The sequence below is a fragment of the Carcharhinus amblyrhynchos genome, chromosome X (genome assembly GCF_965287045.1).
Source record: "Carcharhinus amblyrhynchos chromosome X, sCarAmb.v2.hapA, whole genome shotgun sequence".
NCBI classification, from domain to species: Eukaryota; Metazoa; Chordata; class Chondrichthyes; order Carcharhiniformes; family Carcharhinidae; genus Carcharhinus; species Carcharhinus amblyrhynchos.
The window spans coordinates 12,131,345-12,149,720 of record NC_137359.1 but is presented as its reverse complement, the minus strand read 5'-3'; the positions used below and the strand labels follow the sequence as shown (position 1 = coordinate 12,149,720).

The window sequence follows — 18,376 nt, the reverse complement described above, 5'->3', positions numbered from 1 at the left end:
TTCCTCTCTCATCCTATCATACTCCCCTCTGTTCAAACAGAGGACACGGGTTCGGGACCCTACTTTCTCATCCTCCATCTGCATCAAAAACTCAACCATACTATGATCGCTCGTCCCAAGAGGGTCCCTCACAATAAGATCCCTAATTCTACCTGCCTTGTTACACAGTACCAGGTCTAAGATAGCTCGCTCCCTCGTAGGTTCCGTCACACACTGTTCAAGGGAACTATTCTGACAGCATTCCAAGAACTCTTCCTCAAGCCCACCGTGTCCGACTTGGGTCAACCAATCAATATGTAGATTGAAATCCCCCATAATTATCGCCGTTCCATTTCTGCACGCATCATTTATTTGCTTGTTTATAGCCCACCCCACCTCTAAGTTATTATTTGGGGGCCTATAGACCACACCCACCAGCGTCTTCCTCCCCTTACTGTTCCTTATCTCCACCCACAACGATTCCACATTTTGCTCTTTGGAGCCTATATCTTCCCTTACTACCGCCCTGATATCATCCTTAACTAACAGAGCTACCCCACCCCCTTTTTTCTCCCATCTATCCTTCCTAAACACTTGATACCCCTGGACATTCAGCTCCCAGTCCCTGTCACCCTGCAACCACGTTTCCGTAATGGCCACTAGATCATACCCATTTGTGCTGATCTGCGCCATCAGCTCATTCACTTTGTTCCAAATGCTTTGTGCATTCAGGTAAAGTGTCTTTATACCAGCTTTATATCAGCCAAATTCTGAGTTTCATTCCAATACCTTCCAGGCCATCCTCATGGTGAAGGTTGAAGTTCTCATAAGAATCCCACCGGACAGTGGGATCAGATGTGTTGTAATCCACAGTCACTGTAGAGTCATTCTTCAAATGGTCTCCATCTGTAGATGGGAAGAGGAGAAGGGTTGAGTGCTGCCTTTAATATGTCCTCATCAAGTCAGCTAGCTGCCTTGTCCACAATAAGATCGATTGACCAACAGTGACCCACCCACGAACTAAGAAATGCATAGGTCAATGAAGAGATCCAACTAGTATCTGCTATGTTCTCAATTGGATGTCCTGCGAGAGGGAACACATGGTGTCCACTGGCACAACCAAGGCCTTCCATGCCTGGTAGGCATTGTTGGAGCAGGGGTGTTTTATTGACCCCTTGAATCATATTTTTATTTGATGTTGCAAGTTTCCTGTGAGATTTGGTTTTTGTTAGTTGCAGTTCCCCTTTAAGGGGTTGCCTTTGAACTTGCTCCTCACGTTGTTAATCAATTTTGTTTGGTTCACCCAAAATACTATAATCTGGCATCAAACTGTGCTCTGACAGAGACAGTACAGTTGACACATTGAAAAAGGGAAGATTGGCATTGATATAACACTTTTTCCTGCCACGTCGGTTCTCTTTTCAAGCCTTTGCATTTTAGATTTTCATCATGCACAATCTATTTTTGAAACAGTATCTTGTTTTGAAGTTCCCAAGTGCTACTAGATTGCTCACCTTTTGTTTTTTCAGGACCTGAAGAAAAAACAAACTCCACTGCGGCGTCACGTGGGAATCTGTCGTCTAAGAAGAGACGAGAACAAGAGTCACCGCTGACAGTTCAGTTGTACAAACACAATTTTGTTCAGTCACTGAAGATTTGCAGCACACTGAATCCTCACTAACCTTGAACCAAACTTGATGAATACCCTCCCTCTTGTTATATTGTGCACGTTCTCCACTTCTAAATTCCCGTCAATGTTTCTTCGTCAATGGCTGTCAGAGTCTTTTTCCCAGGGTCGAAGGGTCAATTATTTGGGGGCATAGGTTGAAAGTGAGAGGGGGAAAATTTAAGAGAGATGTAAGGGGCAAGTTTTTCACACAGAAGGCGGTGAATGCCTGGAACGCGCTGCCGGAGGAGGTAATGGAAGCAGACTGTATGCCTAGTGGAGGCATCTGTGTGGCACAGACTTGGTGGGTCGAAAGGCCTGTTCCTGTGCTGTACTGTTCTTTGTCCTCACCTAATCCATATCCTTGTGGGCTGTGTATCCTATGCTCAAACATTCAGATTATAAAGACATTATACTCTGCTGAAGTGGGGGATCCATTACATTAACACAGGTACACGCAATGAAGATTGTAAGACAGAGATAGGTAATGAACACAACATGAATATGAACCACAGGCTGTCTAATCATTGGAAGATTTCTTTTTACAAAATGCAAAATCTATATTGATGGGTTTAAAAGCTGACATGCTCTCCACTCTAAGATTGCAGTCATTTGAGCTGCTGCACCTCCTGCCTCATAACCTCGGAGTGGAATATAAACGCTTTTGTGCAGCTTTTTTTATATTCAGAGCTGGTTTCTATTCTGCAACTCCAGCCCAGAAGGGAAGGCTCCGCCGTATTCATTGTGTCACAAAAGCCCACTTCCTTCCTAAAGTCGCTGTGCTGAAGTGTTAGCAGTGCTGGTGAGATAGGAGGGGGGAGTGGAGGGGTTGGGGTGCAGGGCAGTAATGATGGGATGGGGGATGGGGAAATGAGGAGCAGAATTGTGGGGGGGTTGGGGGGGCGGTGAACGGGTTGGCACTAACTGATGAAACTGGCTTCAATCCCAATCTGTGGTAAACGGCGTTTGATACTACAGAGCAAAATCCCATTTTTAGAAGGCAGGCTTGGGTTTATATTGCACCATAGGACAGCTTTTAGCGCTTCTACACAATGAATCACTTTGAAATGCAATTGCAGTGGCTTTGTAGGCAAATGCGGCAGCCATTCTGCGCAAGGCAAGGTCCCCACAGCAACAAACCAGTTAATAATATGATTTGGTGGTGATGTTTAGAGTCATAGAGTCAAAAGCCCACTTCCTTCCTAAAGTGGCTGTGCTGAAGTGTAAGCAGTGCTGGTGAGATAGGACCATTAGCCTCCTTGGCAATGAGAAAATGTTTGAGGGAAGACTGTTAGCCAAGGTACTATAAGAATTCTTTGCTCTGCTTTTAATAAATGCAACAGGATCTTAAAACATCCCCCAATCAGCACAGGCAGGCAAAATCTCACTTTCATCTTTCATCCTTGGAATAGCACCTCTGCCAATAGAGCATTCCCTCAGTAAACACTCAATGGAACATCTTGCGTATTACTCAAGCACTTGATCACTTCTCTCTAAAAATGTCTCAAAATGCTTCACATACAACGAACTACTTTGAATTGAGCATTATCCATTGTTATGCAGGTAAAGCAGCAGCCATTGTGCGCACAGCAAGATCTCATAATCACCGGTCAGTTAAAATTACTATTTTCTGGTAAAAGCAAAATACTGCAGATCGTGGAATCTGAAATAAAAACAGAAAATGCTAGAAAATCTCAGTAGGTCTGATGGCAACTATGAAGAGAGAATAGAGCCAACGTTTCCAGGCTAGATGACAAAGGGTCACCTAGACTCGAAACATGGCTCTACTCTCTCTCCACAGATGCTGTCAGACCTGCTGAGATTTTCCAGCATTTTCTGTTTTTATTTTCTGGTTGCATTGTTTGAAGGGGAAATGTTGGTCAGGACACTGAAGAGAACTCTTTTAGAAATAGTATCCACCCTGAGAAAGCCTTTGCTTGTCATATTCCCAGGACCAAACTGGGTCAGGATGTCAACCTGGGTTATGTGCTCCAGTCCAGGAGTGAGGGCTTACATCCACAAACTGCTATCATTTAGCCAAGAAAACACTTAGGTGCACATGAGCTTTAATTCCCCACAGTCAGCCACTGTTCTAATCCAGGCTGTGACTTTGCACTTTCTCATTGCTGAGGAAGCCCTGAAAGATTCAGATTCCTCATCATTTTTTAGAGACTACCATCTATCCACCCCACCTCTGTCTTGTCTCAGCTCCTGCCTTGACATGGATGGGCCTACTCCAAGAATTTCACTCTTTTGAGACCTGAATACAACTCTCACCAGCGCTCAACTGGGAAGGGATCCATTTGAGGCCTTTAGGCTTGGGGAACTCTAGATACATGGTCATGAATGTTAAGGGGAATCAATTACCATTGCTGCTTGGAAATGGCCCCCTTTGAAGCAGAAATATATTCATTAATTTTTCTTCAGACTAAGAGCCTTGGGAAGAACTGGAGCATAACAACTCTAGGATGAAGCATTTTCAGTGCTGGTGAAACACCCTGACTATGCTAATGGTAGCAAAAATTAAATGATCTTCTTGGGAATGCTTTACCAGAGATGGCAAGATAAACGGAGGAAAGGATCTTAAAATTGGCCAGATAACTGTTCCTTTTAATTGAAAACCAATTTGGTCCTTATAAGCGAAGTATTAAGCATAATGATGGGATTGAACATGGAGCATTTTAAGTGTTGCTCCACAAGACCAGGGCAGATAGGGATACTGTTGTTCCTGAAAATTCCCACTGACCTCCGTAAGCATCATCCAGTTCATCCTTTCCAAACCAGAGCTGGGTGCCATGGATAGCACAAGTATGGAACTGTACTCGGAAAACAACATCACGCTCCGGGTTTTTGTATTGCTTATGGTAACATTTCACCTGAAAAGGCAAAGATGGAAGAACATGTCTAAGACTGAGCCACTGACTGGATATTACCAATATTACAATTGTAAAAACAGTCGGGGATCCCATGTTGCCTTGACACTGACCTCTGAACCACAGGGACCTAGGTTCAACTCTCAAAGGCCAGTCTCCACATTTCAGCCTCAGATTCCAGACAGAAGATGCAATGCGATGATCTTTGGCTGATAATAGGCAGCAAATCGCAGGGTAATTTGAGGTGCTGCTCTCTTGAGCCTTGCTTGAAGGAAGTATCGTCAGGAGAACAGGGGTCAAAGGTCAGTGCACCTGATTCATAGTACTCCCAATTTCTGGAGTGTGTCAGGATTCCCTCTGCTCCGAGCTCCCTTTGCCCTCCATGCCCAAGAGCAAGGTCGTGCAAAATTCGCTCTGTACGAAGCTAAAGGAATCGTTTGTTCTTCTGTGAATGCCTCTAATTCTCTTCAGCATGTCTCAGTTAGAAGTTCCCGTGTTAGGATCAGTGATCAGAGTTGTACCGAAACAATCAAAGAAATGTCTTTCCTGGGGCCTATTGGGTGTTTACAGCCTGCTGTTGCCAGGCGCTGGCACGGACTCAGTGAGCCACATGGACTCAATGGGCCGAATGGCCTCCTCCTGTGCCAGAATGGCACTATGATTTTGACCAATCTACAAACAGAGTCCCAGAGATCATCTTATTTCTGTCTCTCTGGTATTGGATCCACCACATAGGGAGTGCAGTGGGCTAGATCTTCTGCCTCTTTGTAGTCGATTGCTGGAAAATGCGCGTGTGCGAGATTGATAGACAAGAGAAGACCCAACTTTCCAGTGTCCCAAGCATTCGCGTTTCTTCTCAAGTCCTCTATAATTCTTGACATATCAGTACTTCTTTCTGTATACTGATCAAAAAAAGAAAATCCACGGTTTGCCAACGATTGTCCCGTTTCACTGGGGGAATTGAGACTATGGGCTGAATTTTTGGGTCCTGCCAAGTGGCAGGAATGGAATAGGCAGGGCCCAAAAACACTGGCATTCCGCTTTCCTGGCACTGGCTATTTTTCTGTGAAGATAGGTTCATGGCTGGCAGGGCTACTCATTCATATGGGGCAGGCATCCAATTGATCTAATTGTTCAGGGCGAGTTAAGGCCAATTAAAGGAGATTGCCTGGAATTTTCCTGGTGGTCTCCGATTTCCCACTCCAATAGCAGCCAGTTTAGCTGCCGAGGGAGGTACCCATAGTAGCAAGCAGGACCCAGGGGATGCTGATACTCCTGACAGGCCTAACTGCATACCTGGGTGCAAGAATAGCTACAGGCTGTCCTATAGGAAGGCTTCCCTCCACCAGCATAGAGGTAGTCTGGCTGCTGAATCTACCTTTTATTCAAGATTTAGAAAAGTAGGAGAGAGAGTGCATCCATTTTGAAGCACCCTCTTTCTTGTTTACCTTCCACTACAGTCTGTGACTCTTCTCAAGTTGGAAAACTCTGATTGGTCCTCCAGCTTTGAGAGGCCACCCATCGCCCTTATTTGGTCACAGAGCCTACCTCCATGTTCTGTGAAAAGTCCAATGAGTGTCTGTTCCCCGGAGGAAAAATCCAGTCCTGTTTTTTCCAAAGGGGGTTCCTTGCAAAATGTGTCAGTATTTATGAAAGGACATCCATTCAGAAAAGTTTGAAGAATACAGACAGCAAGATACATGAGTATCAGCAAACCGAGTGCTGTGTGCACTATTCTTTGTATTGTCAGTTCAAGTGATGCAAGAAGTAAAGTTCAAAGCAAATGCTCGGCTAAGATTTTTATCAATCGTGCATTTTCCGTGATAATCCCGAGAGGTCACCTTTGCAGACAGATCCCTTAATAGACTAAATGGATGGGATTAAGGTTATTTACAGTAGTGTAGATTACATACATGCTTGAATTTTCCATCAGACTAATAACAGAGAGATTGTGCTGCATCGTGTCTTGTGCTGGGAAGTTCAATGGACCAGCCTTAGCAAAACCCTCCCCTGTTTGAACTGGCCATGAGTATGTGAAGAACTCACTCAAAATGGCTGAACCGACATGGCACACTTAGCTGGGAAACATAATATCCTTTGATGTAGCAACCCTTTAAGCATGGCAGCTTGCCAGCAATTGGAGCATTGTACTGTTGGATGAATGTGGACCAGTGACAGAAGGGAGACATGGGGGGAGGGACAACACACGCTCCCAAATCAATGGAGTCACGTGGGTCCCTTTCAATCCACAAGTGGAGGGAGGAAGAGCATTCCTGATTTACACACAATTCTCATGAGACCCATTGAACTTTGTGAAAACTAAATTGGGAACAATTGTACCGTCTGGAAGGTGAAGTGGCCGAGGACCAGCAAACATCCCATAATCCGATCTGCTACTGAGATGTTTTTCGGGGGGGGGGAAGAGGGGACACAGTAGCCCAGGTCTCCTCAGGTCCATTAATCTAGCATTATTTTTTCTGTCCAAAATGCAGGCATCAGGAATGTCACATCATGAAGGCATCATGGCCGCTTGCTGGATAGCAGCTATTGACATGCATAATGATGTTGCTGCGCTCAAATAAAAAAGATTTGCATTTCTATAATGGCTTTCATGACATCAGGATGTCCCAAAGTGTTTTACAACCAATGAAGTACTTTCTGAAGTGTGGTCACTATCGGAATGTAGAAAACACAGCAGCCAATTTGCGCATAGCAAACTTCCACAGACCCAGTTGTCTGTTTTAGTGACTGATTGAGGATAACTACTGGTCAGAACTCTGGGCAGAGCTCCCCTGCTCATCTTTGAAATTGTGCCAATCTGAGGTGTTAGACAGGTCCTTGTCTCATCCAAAGGATGCCAGCTCCAACAGTGCAGCACTCCCTCAGCACTGACCCTCTGACAGTGCAGCACTCCTTCAGCACTGACCCTGTGACAGTGCGGCACTCCTTCAGCACTGACCCTGTGACAGTGCGGCACTCCTTCAGCACTGACCCTGTGACAGTGCGGCACTCCTTCAGCACTGACCCTGTGACAGTGCGGCACTCCTTCAGCACTGACCCTGTGACAGTGCGGCACTCCTTCAGCACTGACCCTGTGACAGTGCGGCACTCCTTCAGCACTGACGCTGTGACAGTGCGGCACTCCTTCAGCACTGACCCTGTGACAGTGCGGCACTCCCTCAGCACTGACCCTGTGACAGTGCAGCACTCCCTCAGCACTGACCCTCTGACAGTGCGGCGCTCCCTCAGCACTGACCCTGTGACAGTGCGGCACTCCATCAGCACTGACCCTCTGACAATGTGGCGCTCCCTCAGTACTGACCCTGTGACAGTGCAGCACTCCCTCAGCACTGACCCTCTGACAGTGCGGCACTCCCTCAGCACTGACGCTCTGACAGTGCGGCACTCCCTCAGCACTGACCCTCTGACAGTGCGGCGCTCCCTCAGCACTGACCCTGTGACAGTGCGGCACTCCCTCAGCACTGACCCTGTGACAGTGCGGCACTCCCTCAGCACTGACCCTCTGACAGTGCGGCACTCCCTCAGCACTGACCCTCTGACAGTGCGGCACTCACTCAGCACTGACCCTCTGACAGTGCGGCACTCACTCAGCACTGACCCTCTGACAGTGCGGTGCTTCCTCAGCACTGACCCTGTGACAGTGCGGCACTCCCTCAGCACTGACCCTTTGACAGTGCGGCACTCCCTCAGCACTGACCCCCTGACAGTACAGCACTCCCTCAGCACTGACCCCCTGGCAGTGCAGCACTCTCTCAGTACTAACCTTGCGACAGTGCAGCACTCCCTCAACACTGACCCTCAAACAGTGAGGCACTCCCTCAGTACTGACCCTCTGACAGTGCAGCACTCCCTCAGTACTGACCCTCAGACAGTGAGGCACACTCTCAGTACTAAACCTCTGTCAGTGCGGCACTCCCTCAGTATTGGCATGGGAATGTTGATGTGGATTATGTTCTCCAGTACCTGGTGTGATTCTTGAACCCACAACATTCTGGCTCCAGAGATGAGAATGCTACTCACCTGGCGAATCAACTGCCCTAATCAAGTGCAAACACCAGTTCCTCCTTTATGAGGAGTCCTGGTGCCCAGACAGGTGCCTATGTGATGCTTTGCATACTGGCAAATTCAGCAGCCCTCGTGAAAGCCCTGTCACCTTGCCCAGCTGAGGTTTGAAGCCAACATGTGCTTAGCAATTGCAAAACAGTATTCACCACTTTGCTGGGTTCACTTCATACTACCTAATGGGGTAGATGTACCCAGGGTGGCTTCAAAGCGCCCATTAGCATTAACGCAACATGCTATTAAACATTTCATTTTCTCTGCAAAGTGAGATGTTTGGCCTGACAGCAGCCAGACAGTATAACTCAATCTCAACCTGTGCTGAGAAAAGAGGCAATGAAGAGCCAATTTCCTGTGAAATGTGCAATAAGTGTGCAGCTGTCTGTAAATGCCAGCCTCGGGCAGGTAGGCAAAAAAAAATAAAACCCCGAGTGTTGTTAAGCCTGCCTTTGTTGACCCATCCCCTTTACCCAAATATTCAAAGCTCCCTCAAACAATACCCATCCTCCCACATTGGATTTGGCACTTGAAGTGGCAACAGAAAAGATAAAGAAGGTGGGCATGGACAGACAATTCAAAAATCCAAAGACATCCACCAAACTAGCTAATGCATTGAACATCTGTGATTGCAAATGTTAAAAAAAATCCTAAAACCTTTAAGCAGCAATATAATTGCCCCATCTTAAATCTCCTTATGTCTTGTGTGCCGGTTTTATGGGGGCAATGGTACCCAGTGTGAGCCTTGACCTAAGTTGCAAAATTGGGCACAGGGTTGGCATTAGCTAATGTCAATAAGGTTGGGACATACCTGGTGTGACACCTCATTTTCTGATCCCGCCCCCCCCGCCCCAGCACAAGAAGGCAATCGTGCTGCGGACCAGGAATCTGGTGATTCATACACACTTCGTGGCTCTGCTGGAAAAGCTGGGGGGAACCTGACTTGAGAAGCAAAAATGGTCTCTGTTTGCTTTGACCACGTACTCAGGAACAAGTCTGGAGCATTAAGATTGAAAAGAATCAGCATCATAAAAAAGGAAGGAACTCTGGGGGAGAAACTGGTCCATTTTCAAGGGCAAAAAAATGAGACTCTGGATGGCGGGGAGGGGACACCAATTTCTCGGCAAGGTTTCCCTTGATAGTGTGGCAAATGTCTAATCTACCTGAATATGCTAATTAGAGACCTATAAGCCTGTTTTAGGAGCTATACTGCAAATTTTGTCCGCTGTGTTTGTCCCTGTTATGAAGATGTCGGCATTGGACTGGGGTGGGTACAGTAAGAAGTCTTACAACACCAGGTTAAAGTCCAACGGGTTTATTTGGAATCAAGAGCTTTTGGAGTGATGCCCCTTCATCAGGGGAGTGGAGAGGTGGGTTCACAAACAGAGCATATGTAGGCACAGACTCAATTGCAAGATAATGATTGGAATGCGAACCTTTACAGGTAATCAAGTCTTTACAGGTACAGACAGTGCCAGTGTAGTGAGGGATAATCAAAGGTTAAAGAGGTGTGAATTCTCTCAAGCCAAGACAGTTAGTAAGATTTTGCAAGCCTGGGCCAAATGGTGGGGCTTACAGGTAGTGTGACATGACTCGAGATCCCGTTTGAGGCAGAACTTGGCTATCAGTTTCTGCTTGGCGATTCTGTGTTGTCATGTGTCTTGAAGGCCGCCTTGGAGAACGCTTACCTGAAGATCAGAGGCTGAATTTCCTCGACTGCTGAAGTGTTCGCCAACAGGAAGGGAACACTCCTGCCTGGTGATTGTCGCGTGGTGTCCATTCATCCGTTGTCATAACTTCTGCATGTTCTCCCCAATGTACCATGCCTCAGGATATCCTTTCCTGTAGCGTATCAGGTAGACAACATTGGCCGAGTCGCACGAGCATATACCGTGTACCTGGTGGGTGGTGTTTTCACATGAGATGATGGCATCCATGTCAATGATCCGGCATGTCTTGCAGCGGTTGCTGTGGCAGGATTGTGTGGTGTTGTGGTTGTTGTTCTCCTGAAGGCTGGGTAGTTTGCTACGGACAATGATCTGTTTGAGGTTGCGCAGTCGTTTGAAGGCAAGAAGTGGGGGTGTGGGGGTGGCCTTGGTGAGATGTTCGTCTTCATCAATGACACGTTGAAGGCTCCGAAGATGACGTCGTAGTTTCTCTGCTCAGGGGAAGTACTGGATGACAAAGGGTATTCTATCCGCCGTGTCCCGTGTTTGTCTTCTGCGGATGTCAGTACGGTTTTTCGCTGTGGCACGTCCGAACTGTCAACTGATGGGTCAAGTGTCATATCCTGTTCATACGAGGGTGTCTTTCAGCGTCTGTAGGTGTCTGTTGCGATCTTCCTCATTTGAACAGATCCTGTGTGTATGGAGGATTTGTCCGTAGGGACAATCAGAAACTCTACAGACAGTTACCCGCAGATCCGTCTACTCAGCAGACTGATCAAGACTTTTGATCCAGATCTTCAGAGCTCTCATCCCACATACTCCCTGCATTGGAGATCTCTACTGCCTCCCGAAGATACACAAGGCCAACACACCTGGCTGTCCCATTGTATAAGGCAATGGGACCCTGCGTGAGAACCTCTCCGGCTACATTGAGGGCATCCTGAAACCCATTGTACAAGGGTACCCAAATTGTACCCAGTGACACACCCATGGGCCAGTTGAATCAGGAACATTCCTTGTCACAATGGACGTCTCAGTGCTCTACACCAGCATCCCCCATGACGACGGAATTGCTGCAACAGCCTCAGTACTCAACACCGACAAGTGTCAATCTCCAGATGCAATTATACAACTCATCTGCTTCATCCTGGACCACATCTTCACCTTCAACAAGCAGTTCTTCATCTAGATGGAACAGCCATGGGGACCAAATTCGCACCTCAATACGCCAACATCTTTATGCACAAGTTCGAACAAAACCTCTTCACTGCACAAGGCCATAACCGACGCTATACACTAGATATATTGATGACATTTTCTTCCTTTGGACTCACGGCAAAGAATCACTGAAGCGTGATGACATCAACAAGTTCCATTCCACCAGACTCACCATGGACTACTTTCCAGAATCAATTGCATTCTTGGGCACACACACTTCTATCGAGGACAGTCACCTCAGCATTTCACTCTACCACAAGCCCACAGATACCCTCACGATGCTCCACTTCTCCAGCTTCCACCCTAAACACGTTAAAGAAGCCATCCCCTATGGACAAGCTCTCCATAAACACAGGATCTGCTCAGAGGAGGAGGAATGCAACAGACATCTACAGATACCCTCATAAGAACAGGATATGGCACTCGACTCATCAATCGACAGTTGCGACGCACCACAGCGAAAAACTGCACCAACCTCCTCAGAAGACAAACATGGGACATGGTGGACAGTGTGCCCTTTATCATCCAGTACTTCCCCTGAGCGGAGAAACTACTACATCTTCTTCGGAACCTTCAACATGTCATTGATGAAGACAAACATCTCGCCAAGGCCATCCCCACACCCCCATTTCTTGCCTTCAAACAACTGCACAACCTCAAACAGACCATTATCCACAGCAAACTACCCAGCCTTCAGGAGAACAGCAACCACGACACAACACAACCTTGCCACGGCAACCTGTGCAACACGTGCCAGATCATCGACACGGATACCACCATCACACGAGAACACCACCCACCAGGCACATGGTACACACTCATGCGACTTGGCCAACGTTGTCTACCTCATACCCTGCAGGAAAAAATGTCCCAAGGCATGGTACATCGGCGAGACCATGCAGATGCTACGACAACGGATGAACGGACACTGCGTGACAGTCACCAGGCAGGAGGGTTCCCTTCCTGTCGGGGAACACTTCAGCAGTCAAGGGCATTCGGCCTCCAATCTTCGGGTAAGCGTCCTCTAAGGCGGCCTTCAAGACACGACAACGCAGAAGCAATGAGCAGAAACTGATAGCCAAATTCCGTACGCATGAAGACAGCCTCAACCGGGATTTTTGCAGGTTCAGACTCCACAGGCAGGAAGGGAATGGGTGACCACCAGACAGAGCAAGAGAGATAGGCAGGTAGTGCAGGAATCTCCTGTGGCAGTGCAGGAATCTCCTGTTGACAGGAATGACCTCTCTGGGGAAAGCAACAGCAGTCAAACTCATTGCACCACTGTTGGTTCTGCTGCAGTGGGGAGGGGTAAAAAGTGTGCCAGTGCAATAGTTATAGGGGATTCAGTTGTAAGAGGGATAGACAGACACTTCTGTGACCGCAAACGAGACTTCAGGTTAATATGTTGCCTCCCTGGTCCTAGGGTCAAGGATGTCTCAGAGTGGCTGCAGGACATTCTGAAGGGGGAGGGCAAACAGCCAGTGGTCGTAGTACATGTTGGTACAAACGACATAGGTTAAAAAAAGGGATAAGGTCCTAAAAGTAGAATACAGGGAGCTAGGAAGAAAGTTAAGAAATCGGACCTTAAAGGTAGTGATCCTGAGATCACAGAAATAAAAGATAGAAAAGGGAATAAGAAAAGTGATAGGCAAAGAAACCAAGTTCAAACAGGGCAATAGAGAAAAATACTGGGATCAAGACAAACAATGTTGAAAAGACGAGCTTAAAGGCTCTGTGCCTTAATGCGCGGAGCATTTGCAATGAAGTGAATGAACTAATTGCACAGGTAGATATAATTGGGATTTTGGAGACATGGCTGCAAGGTGACCAGGGGTGGGAATTGAATGTCCCAGGGTATTCAATATTTAGGAAGGACAGGCATAAAGGAAAAGGTGGCGGAGTGGCACTGCTGGTTAAAGAGAAAACTATCACAATAGTGGGAAAGGATATTAGCTCTGACAACATGGAGTCTGTATGGGGAGAGTTGAGAAGCGCCAAGGAGCAAAAAACATTCGTGGGTGTCACATGTAGACCCCAAACTGCAGTGGATGTTGGGAATGACATTAAACATGAAATTAGAAATGCATGTGATGAGGGAATATCAATGATCATGAGTGATTTTAATCTGCACATAGATTGGGCAAATCAAATTAGCCACAATACTGTACAGGAAGAACTCCTGGAGTGTATACGGGATGGTTTTCTTGACCAATATATGGAGGAACCATCTAGAGAGCAGGCCATCTTAGACTGGGTACCGTGTAATGAGAAGGGAATCATTGCCAATCTCACTGTACGAGACCCCTTGGGATGAGCGATCATAATATGATAGAATTTCTTATCAAGATGGAGAGTGAAGTAGTTGATTCAGACACTAGGGTGCTGAATCTTAATAAACTATGAGGATATGAAGCGTGAGTTGGCCTTGATGGATTAGGGAGAGACAATGGCAAACATTCAAGGAGCGCATGGGGGAACTGCAGCAACTGTTTATTCCTGTCTGGCACAAAAGCAAAATGGGTAAGAGGGCCAATCCATGGCTTACAAAGGAAATTCGAGAGAGTATCCAATCTGAGAAAGAAGCATACAGGTTGGCCAAGAAAAATAATAGGTCTGATGATTGGGAGCAGTTTAGAATTCAACAAAGAAGGACCAAGGGATTGATTAAAAAGGGGGAAATACAGTACAAAAGTAAGCTTGCAGGGAACATAAAGATAGATACGTGAAGAGAAAGAGGTTGGTGAAGACAAATGTAGGTCCCCCACTGACAATAACAGGGGAATGTATAACAGGGGACAAAGAAGTGGCCGAACAACTAAATACCTACTTTGGTTCTGTTTTCACAAAATAGGATACAAATCAGATGCCAGCAATGTTGGAGAATGCATGATTTAGTGAGAGGGGAGAACTGAGGGAGATCAATATTAGCAGAGAAATGGTGCTGGGAAAATTGATGGGATTGAAGGTGGATAAATTCCCAGGGCCTGATAATCTACATCCCAGAGTACTTAAGGAAGTGACTCTAGAAATAGTGGGTGCACTGGTGGTCATCTTCCAGGATTCTATAGACTCAGGAACAGTCCCTGCAGATTGGAGGGTAGCGAATGTCGCTCCAATATTCAAAAAGGGAGGTAGAGACACAATGGGGAATTGAAGAACAGTAAGCTTAACATCGGTAATGGGGAAAATTCTCGAATCCAATATCAAGGACTTTATAGCAGAGCATTTGGAAAGCAGGGGCAGGATCAGACAGAGTCAGCATGGATTTATGAAAGGGAAATCATGCTTGACAAATCTGTTGGAATTCTTTGAAGATGTAACGAGTAGACCTGACAAAGGGGAGCCATGTAGTATATTTGGGCTTTCAGAAAGTGTTTCCCAAAGTCCCGCACAAGAAATTATTGTGCAAGATTAAAGTGCATTGGATTGGAGGAAGTGTACTGAAATGGATACAAAACCGATTGGTAGAGAGGAAACAAAGGATAGGAATTAATGGGTGCTTTTCAAATTGGCATGCAGTAACTAGTGGGGTGCCACAGGAATTGGTGCTAGAACCCCAGCTATTCACAATATATATATTGAATGGGGTGTCGGTGGGGGGTAATACCCCTGGTGGGGGAACATGTCACGTCCTTTTCAGGGTGGTTTGTCCACCCTTTGTCCCTACCTGGCACTCAGCTCTCACCTGTGGCTCCCCGTAGCTGTTTGCACGTGACAGCGGCCTCACCCCGGGCAATGGTTTCGACAAGCCGGCTAAACCAGGTGAGGGTAGCCGACAGGTCTCAACCCTTGGTGAGATAGGGAGATGTCTATCCCAGCATGTGAAGACAGAGTCCAGCGGATTGAGCGGACAAGGCCAATGGAAGGTCCAATGGTCAAGAAGGCGGTCTCTGCAAACATTGTGGAATGCAAAGAGCAGGACAAGACACAGAAGACATCCTGGTCATCCACTGTGCCTAGTCCCATCTCGACTCTGTCTTGCTACTGGATCCAGCTGGGAATTGGGAAGAGAGAGTGAGGCTGATGCTGAGCAACTCTCCCTCACTTTAATCCAAATCAAGCGCTAGTCTCGGCACCATCATCATCGTCCTGTTCAACCTTTGAAGTCCTGTGGCGATGGGCGAGCGACGAAGCAGGTGTGGATACGCTCGGAGCTGTAGTCACGGACCTGCACACAGGCGGCTCAGGTCTAATGGTCGTTTTCCACTGACCAAAGCAGCAGTGGAACTCGGTGTCTACCTGGGCGACTGAGCAGTCCTCTTCAGGAACGCACTGCTCACCTCCGTAGAATGAGGAAGGGGCTAGAAAAGGTGCCCTAAACATTGCCTGCTTCACTACACCCTGGCCAGTTTACCACGGCTGGCGGGGGTCCCATCTTGCGGTCGAACAAACAAAATAAAACACAAGGTGACTCCGTTCACTATTGGCACTTGGAACGTGTGCACGCTTTTGGACAACCCTACAGCAGACAGACCAGACAGAAGAACAGCCTTAGTTGCCAGGTAGCTTGCAAGATACAACACTGACATTGCAGCCCTGAGTGAAACTCGTCTTGCCAACGTAGGTCAGCCGACTGAAACTGGAGATGGATACACTTTTTTCTGGAGCATTCACGGAGTTGGATTCGCCATCAGGAGTCACCTTGTTCGGAAGCTTGATAGTCTCCCCAAGGGTGTGAACGACCAGCTTATGACATTACAGCTTCTGCTACAGAAGTCAAGCCATTCTGATCAGCACCTGTGCCCCCACAATGAACAACCCAGACGAGATGGAAGACAAGTTCTACAAAGAATTAGACCCCTATTATCAGCAGTGAACAGTACCGACAAGCTGATCTTGCTTGGCGATTTCAATGCAAGAGTAGGGTGTGACTCTGCAATCTGGCAGGGAGTCGTTGGGAGGCATGGAGTGGGCAAGTGTAACAGTAACAGCCTACTCTTAATGAAGACCTGTGCAGCGCACGACCTCCTCATCACCAACACAACCTTCCGTCTGCCCACCCGTAACAAGACCTCCTGGATGCACCCCCAGTCTAAGCATTGGCATCTTATTGACTATGTCATTGTCAGGAGAAAAGACAGGCAGTATGTCAGAGTAACCAAGGCCACATAATAAGAACATAAGAACATAAGAACATAAGAAATAGGAGCAGGAGTAGGCCATCTAGCCCTTCGAGCCTGCCCCGCCATTCAATAAGATCATGACTGATCTGTCGTGGCTCAGTTCCACTTTCCCGCCCTCTCCCCATAACCCTTAATCCCCTCTCTTATCAAGAACCCATCAACCCGCTTCTTAAAAATATTTAGCGAGGCAGCCTCCACCACTTCAACGGGCAGAGAATTCCAGAGATTCACCACCCTTTGAGTGAAGAAGTTCCTCCTCAACTCCGTTCTAAACCGCCTCCCCTTTATCTTGAGGCTGTGCCCACGTGTGGTGCTGACTGCTGGACAGATCACAGGCTCATTGTCTCCAAAATGAGGCTCAGCATCAGACCCAAGAGGTGACCACAAGGAAGCAAGGTTATGAAAAGAATCAATGTGGCCAAGCTAAAGAACACCAGCATAGCTTCAGCACTGGTTGAAGACTTAGAAACTCTTCAACCTGAGGAGACTTCAAGCTATTACCGAAGTGAAGGGGACTGTTCTGAGATACTTCCTCTTTGCTGGCTCAGAGCCAGAGATGAAAATCAGTACGGACAAATTTTCCACGGCTTGTGACAACTTTGGACTCACCATCAACATTAAAAAGACAGAAGTCATGCACCAGCCTGCTCCTCATGCACCATACACAGAACCCTTAATCACAATCAAAGGGCAGAAACTACAGGCAGTGGACCAGTTCACTTAACTTGGCAGCACCCTCTCCCAAGCAGTGACTATTGGTGCAGAAGTTAATTGCAGAATAGCAATGGCAAGTTCTGCTTTTGGTAGACTGCGCTCCACTGTATGGGAACATCGAGGAATCAGCCCAGCAACAAAACTGAAGGTCTACAGTGCCGTGGTACTCACTACCCTCCTGTATACCTGTGAAACGTGGACTGTGTACCGAAGGCATGCAAGACAGCTCAATCATTTCCACATGACTTGTCTTCGCAGAATAATACACATCAAATCACAAGACAAAGTACCAGACACTGAATTTCTCTCTAGAGCAAGTCTACCATCAGTCCACACACTGCCTATGAAAGCACAGACCCGGTGGGCAGGTCACGTCATCCGTATGTCAGACGAGCGCATACCCACGCAGCTCCTTTTTGGGGAACTCTCTGCTGGAAAACGCTCGCATGAAGGGCAGAAGAAACGTTTCAAAGACACACTCAAGGCCTCCCTGAAGTCGCTTGACATTGACACGACCACCTGGGAAACGCTGGCACAAAACCACCCTATCTGGCGCTGCCTCATCCACAAGGGCTGTCAAGCTTACGAAGCAAGGTGCAATGCAGAAGCACTACTTAAGTGTGAGCTGCGCAGGTCCAGGGCCACCAGCACAACAACTACAGTGTCTACACAAGTCTGTCCAATATGTGCCAGGACATTCCGTGCCCAAATTGGCCTGATCAGTCATGTTCAGACACATCGCAACCAGCCTCAAAATGACTAATGGTGTCGAGGTCCTCATCGCCGACGATGGACGAACAACATTAATGATTTGGATGAGGGAACAAAATGTAACATCTCAAAGCTTGCAGATAATACCAAGTTGGGTGGGACAGTGAACTGTGACGAAGATGCAGAGATCTTCCAGAATGATCTGGACAGGTTGGGTGAATGGGCTAATCAATGGCGGATGCAGTATAATTTGGATAAGTGTGAGGTTATTCACTTTAGAAGCAAAAACAAGAAGGCAGATTACCACCTGAATGGCTGTAAATTGGGAGAGGGGAGTGTGCAGAGACC

The 18,376-nt window shown here is 47.2% G+C and overlaps 1 protein-coding gene across 10 annotated transcripts in view; it reads right to left on the bottom strand.

Moving 5' to 3' along the window:
* LOC145361876 (tensin-2-like) overlaps positions 1-18,376 on the bottom strand; it is a 314,264-nt gene that overhangs the window by 58,578 nt on the left and 237,310 nt on the right. For 9 of the 10 annotated variants that reach the window (XM_080217864.1, XM_080217866.1, XM_080217865.1 and 6 more), the window contains 3 exons: positions 4,392-4,521; positions 1,494-1,559; positions 769-885 (listed from right to left, as the gene is read on the bottom strand). In XM_080217864.1, coding sequence (XP_080073990.1) covers positions 769-885; positions 1,494-1,559; positions 4,392-4,521 — 313 coding nt within the window. The remainder of the gene's footprint in view (positions 1-768; positions 886-1,493; positions 1,560-4,391; positions 4,522-18,376) is intronic. The other variant, XM_080217867.1, reaches the window with a different exon arrangement.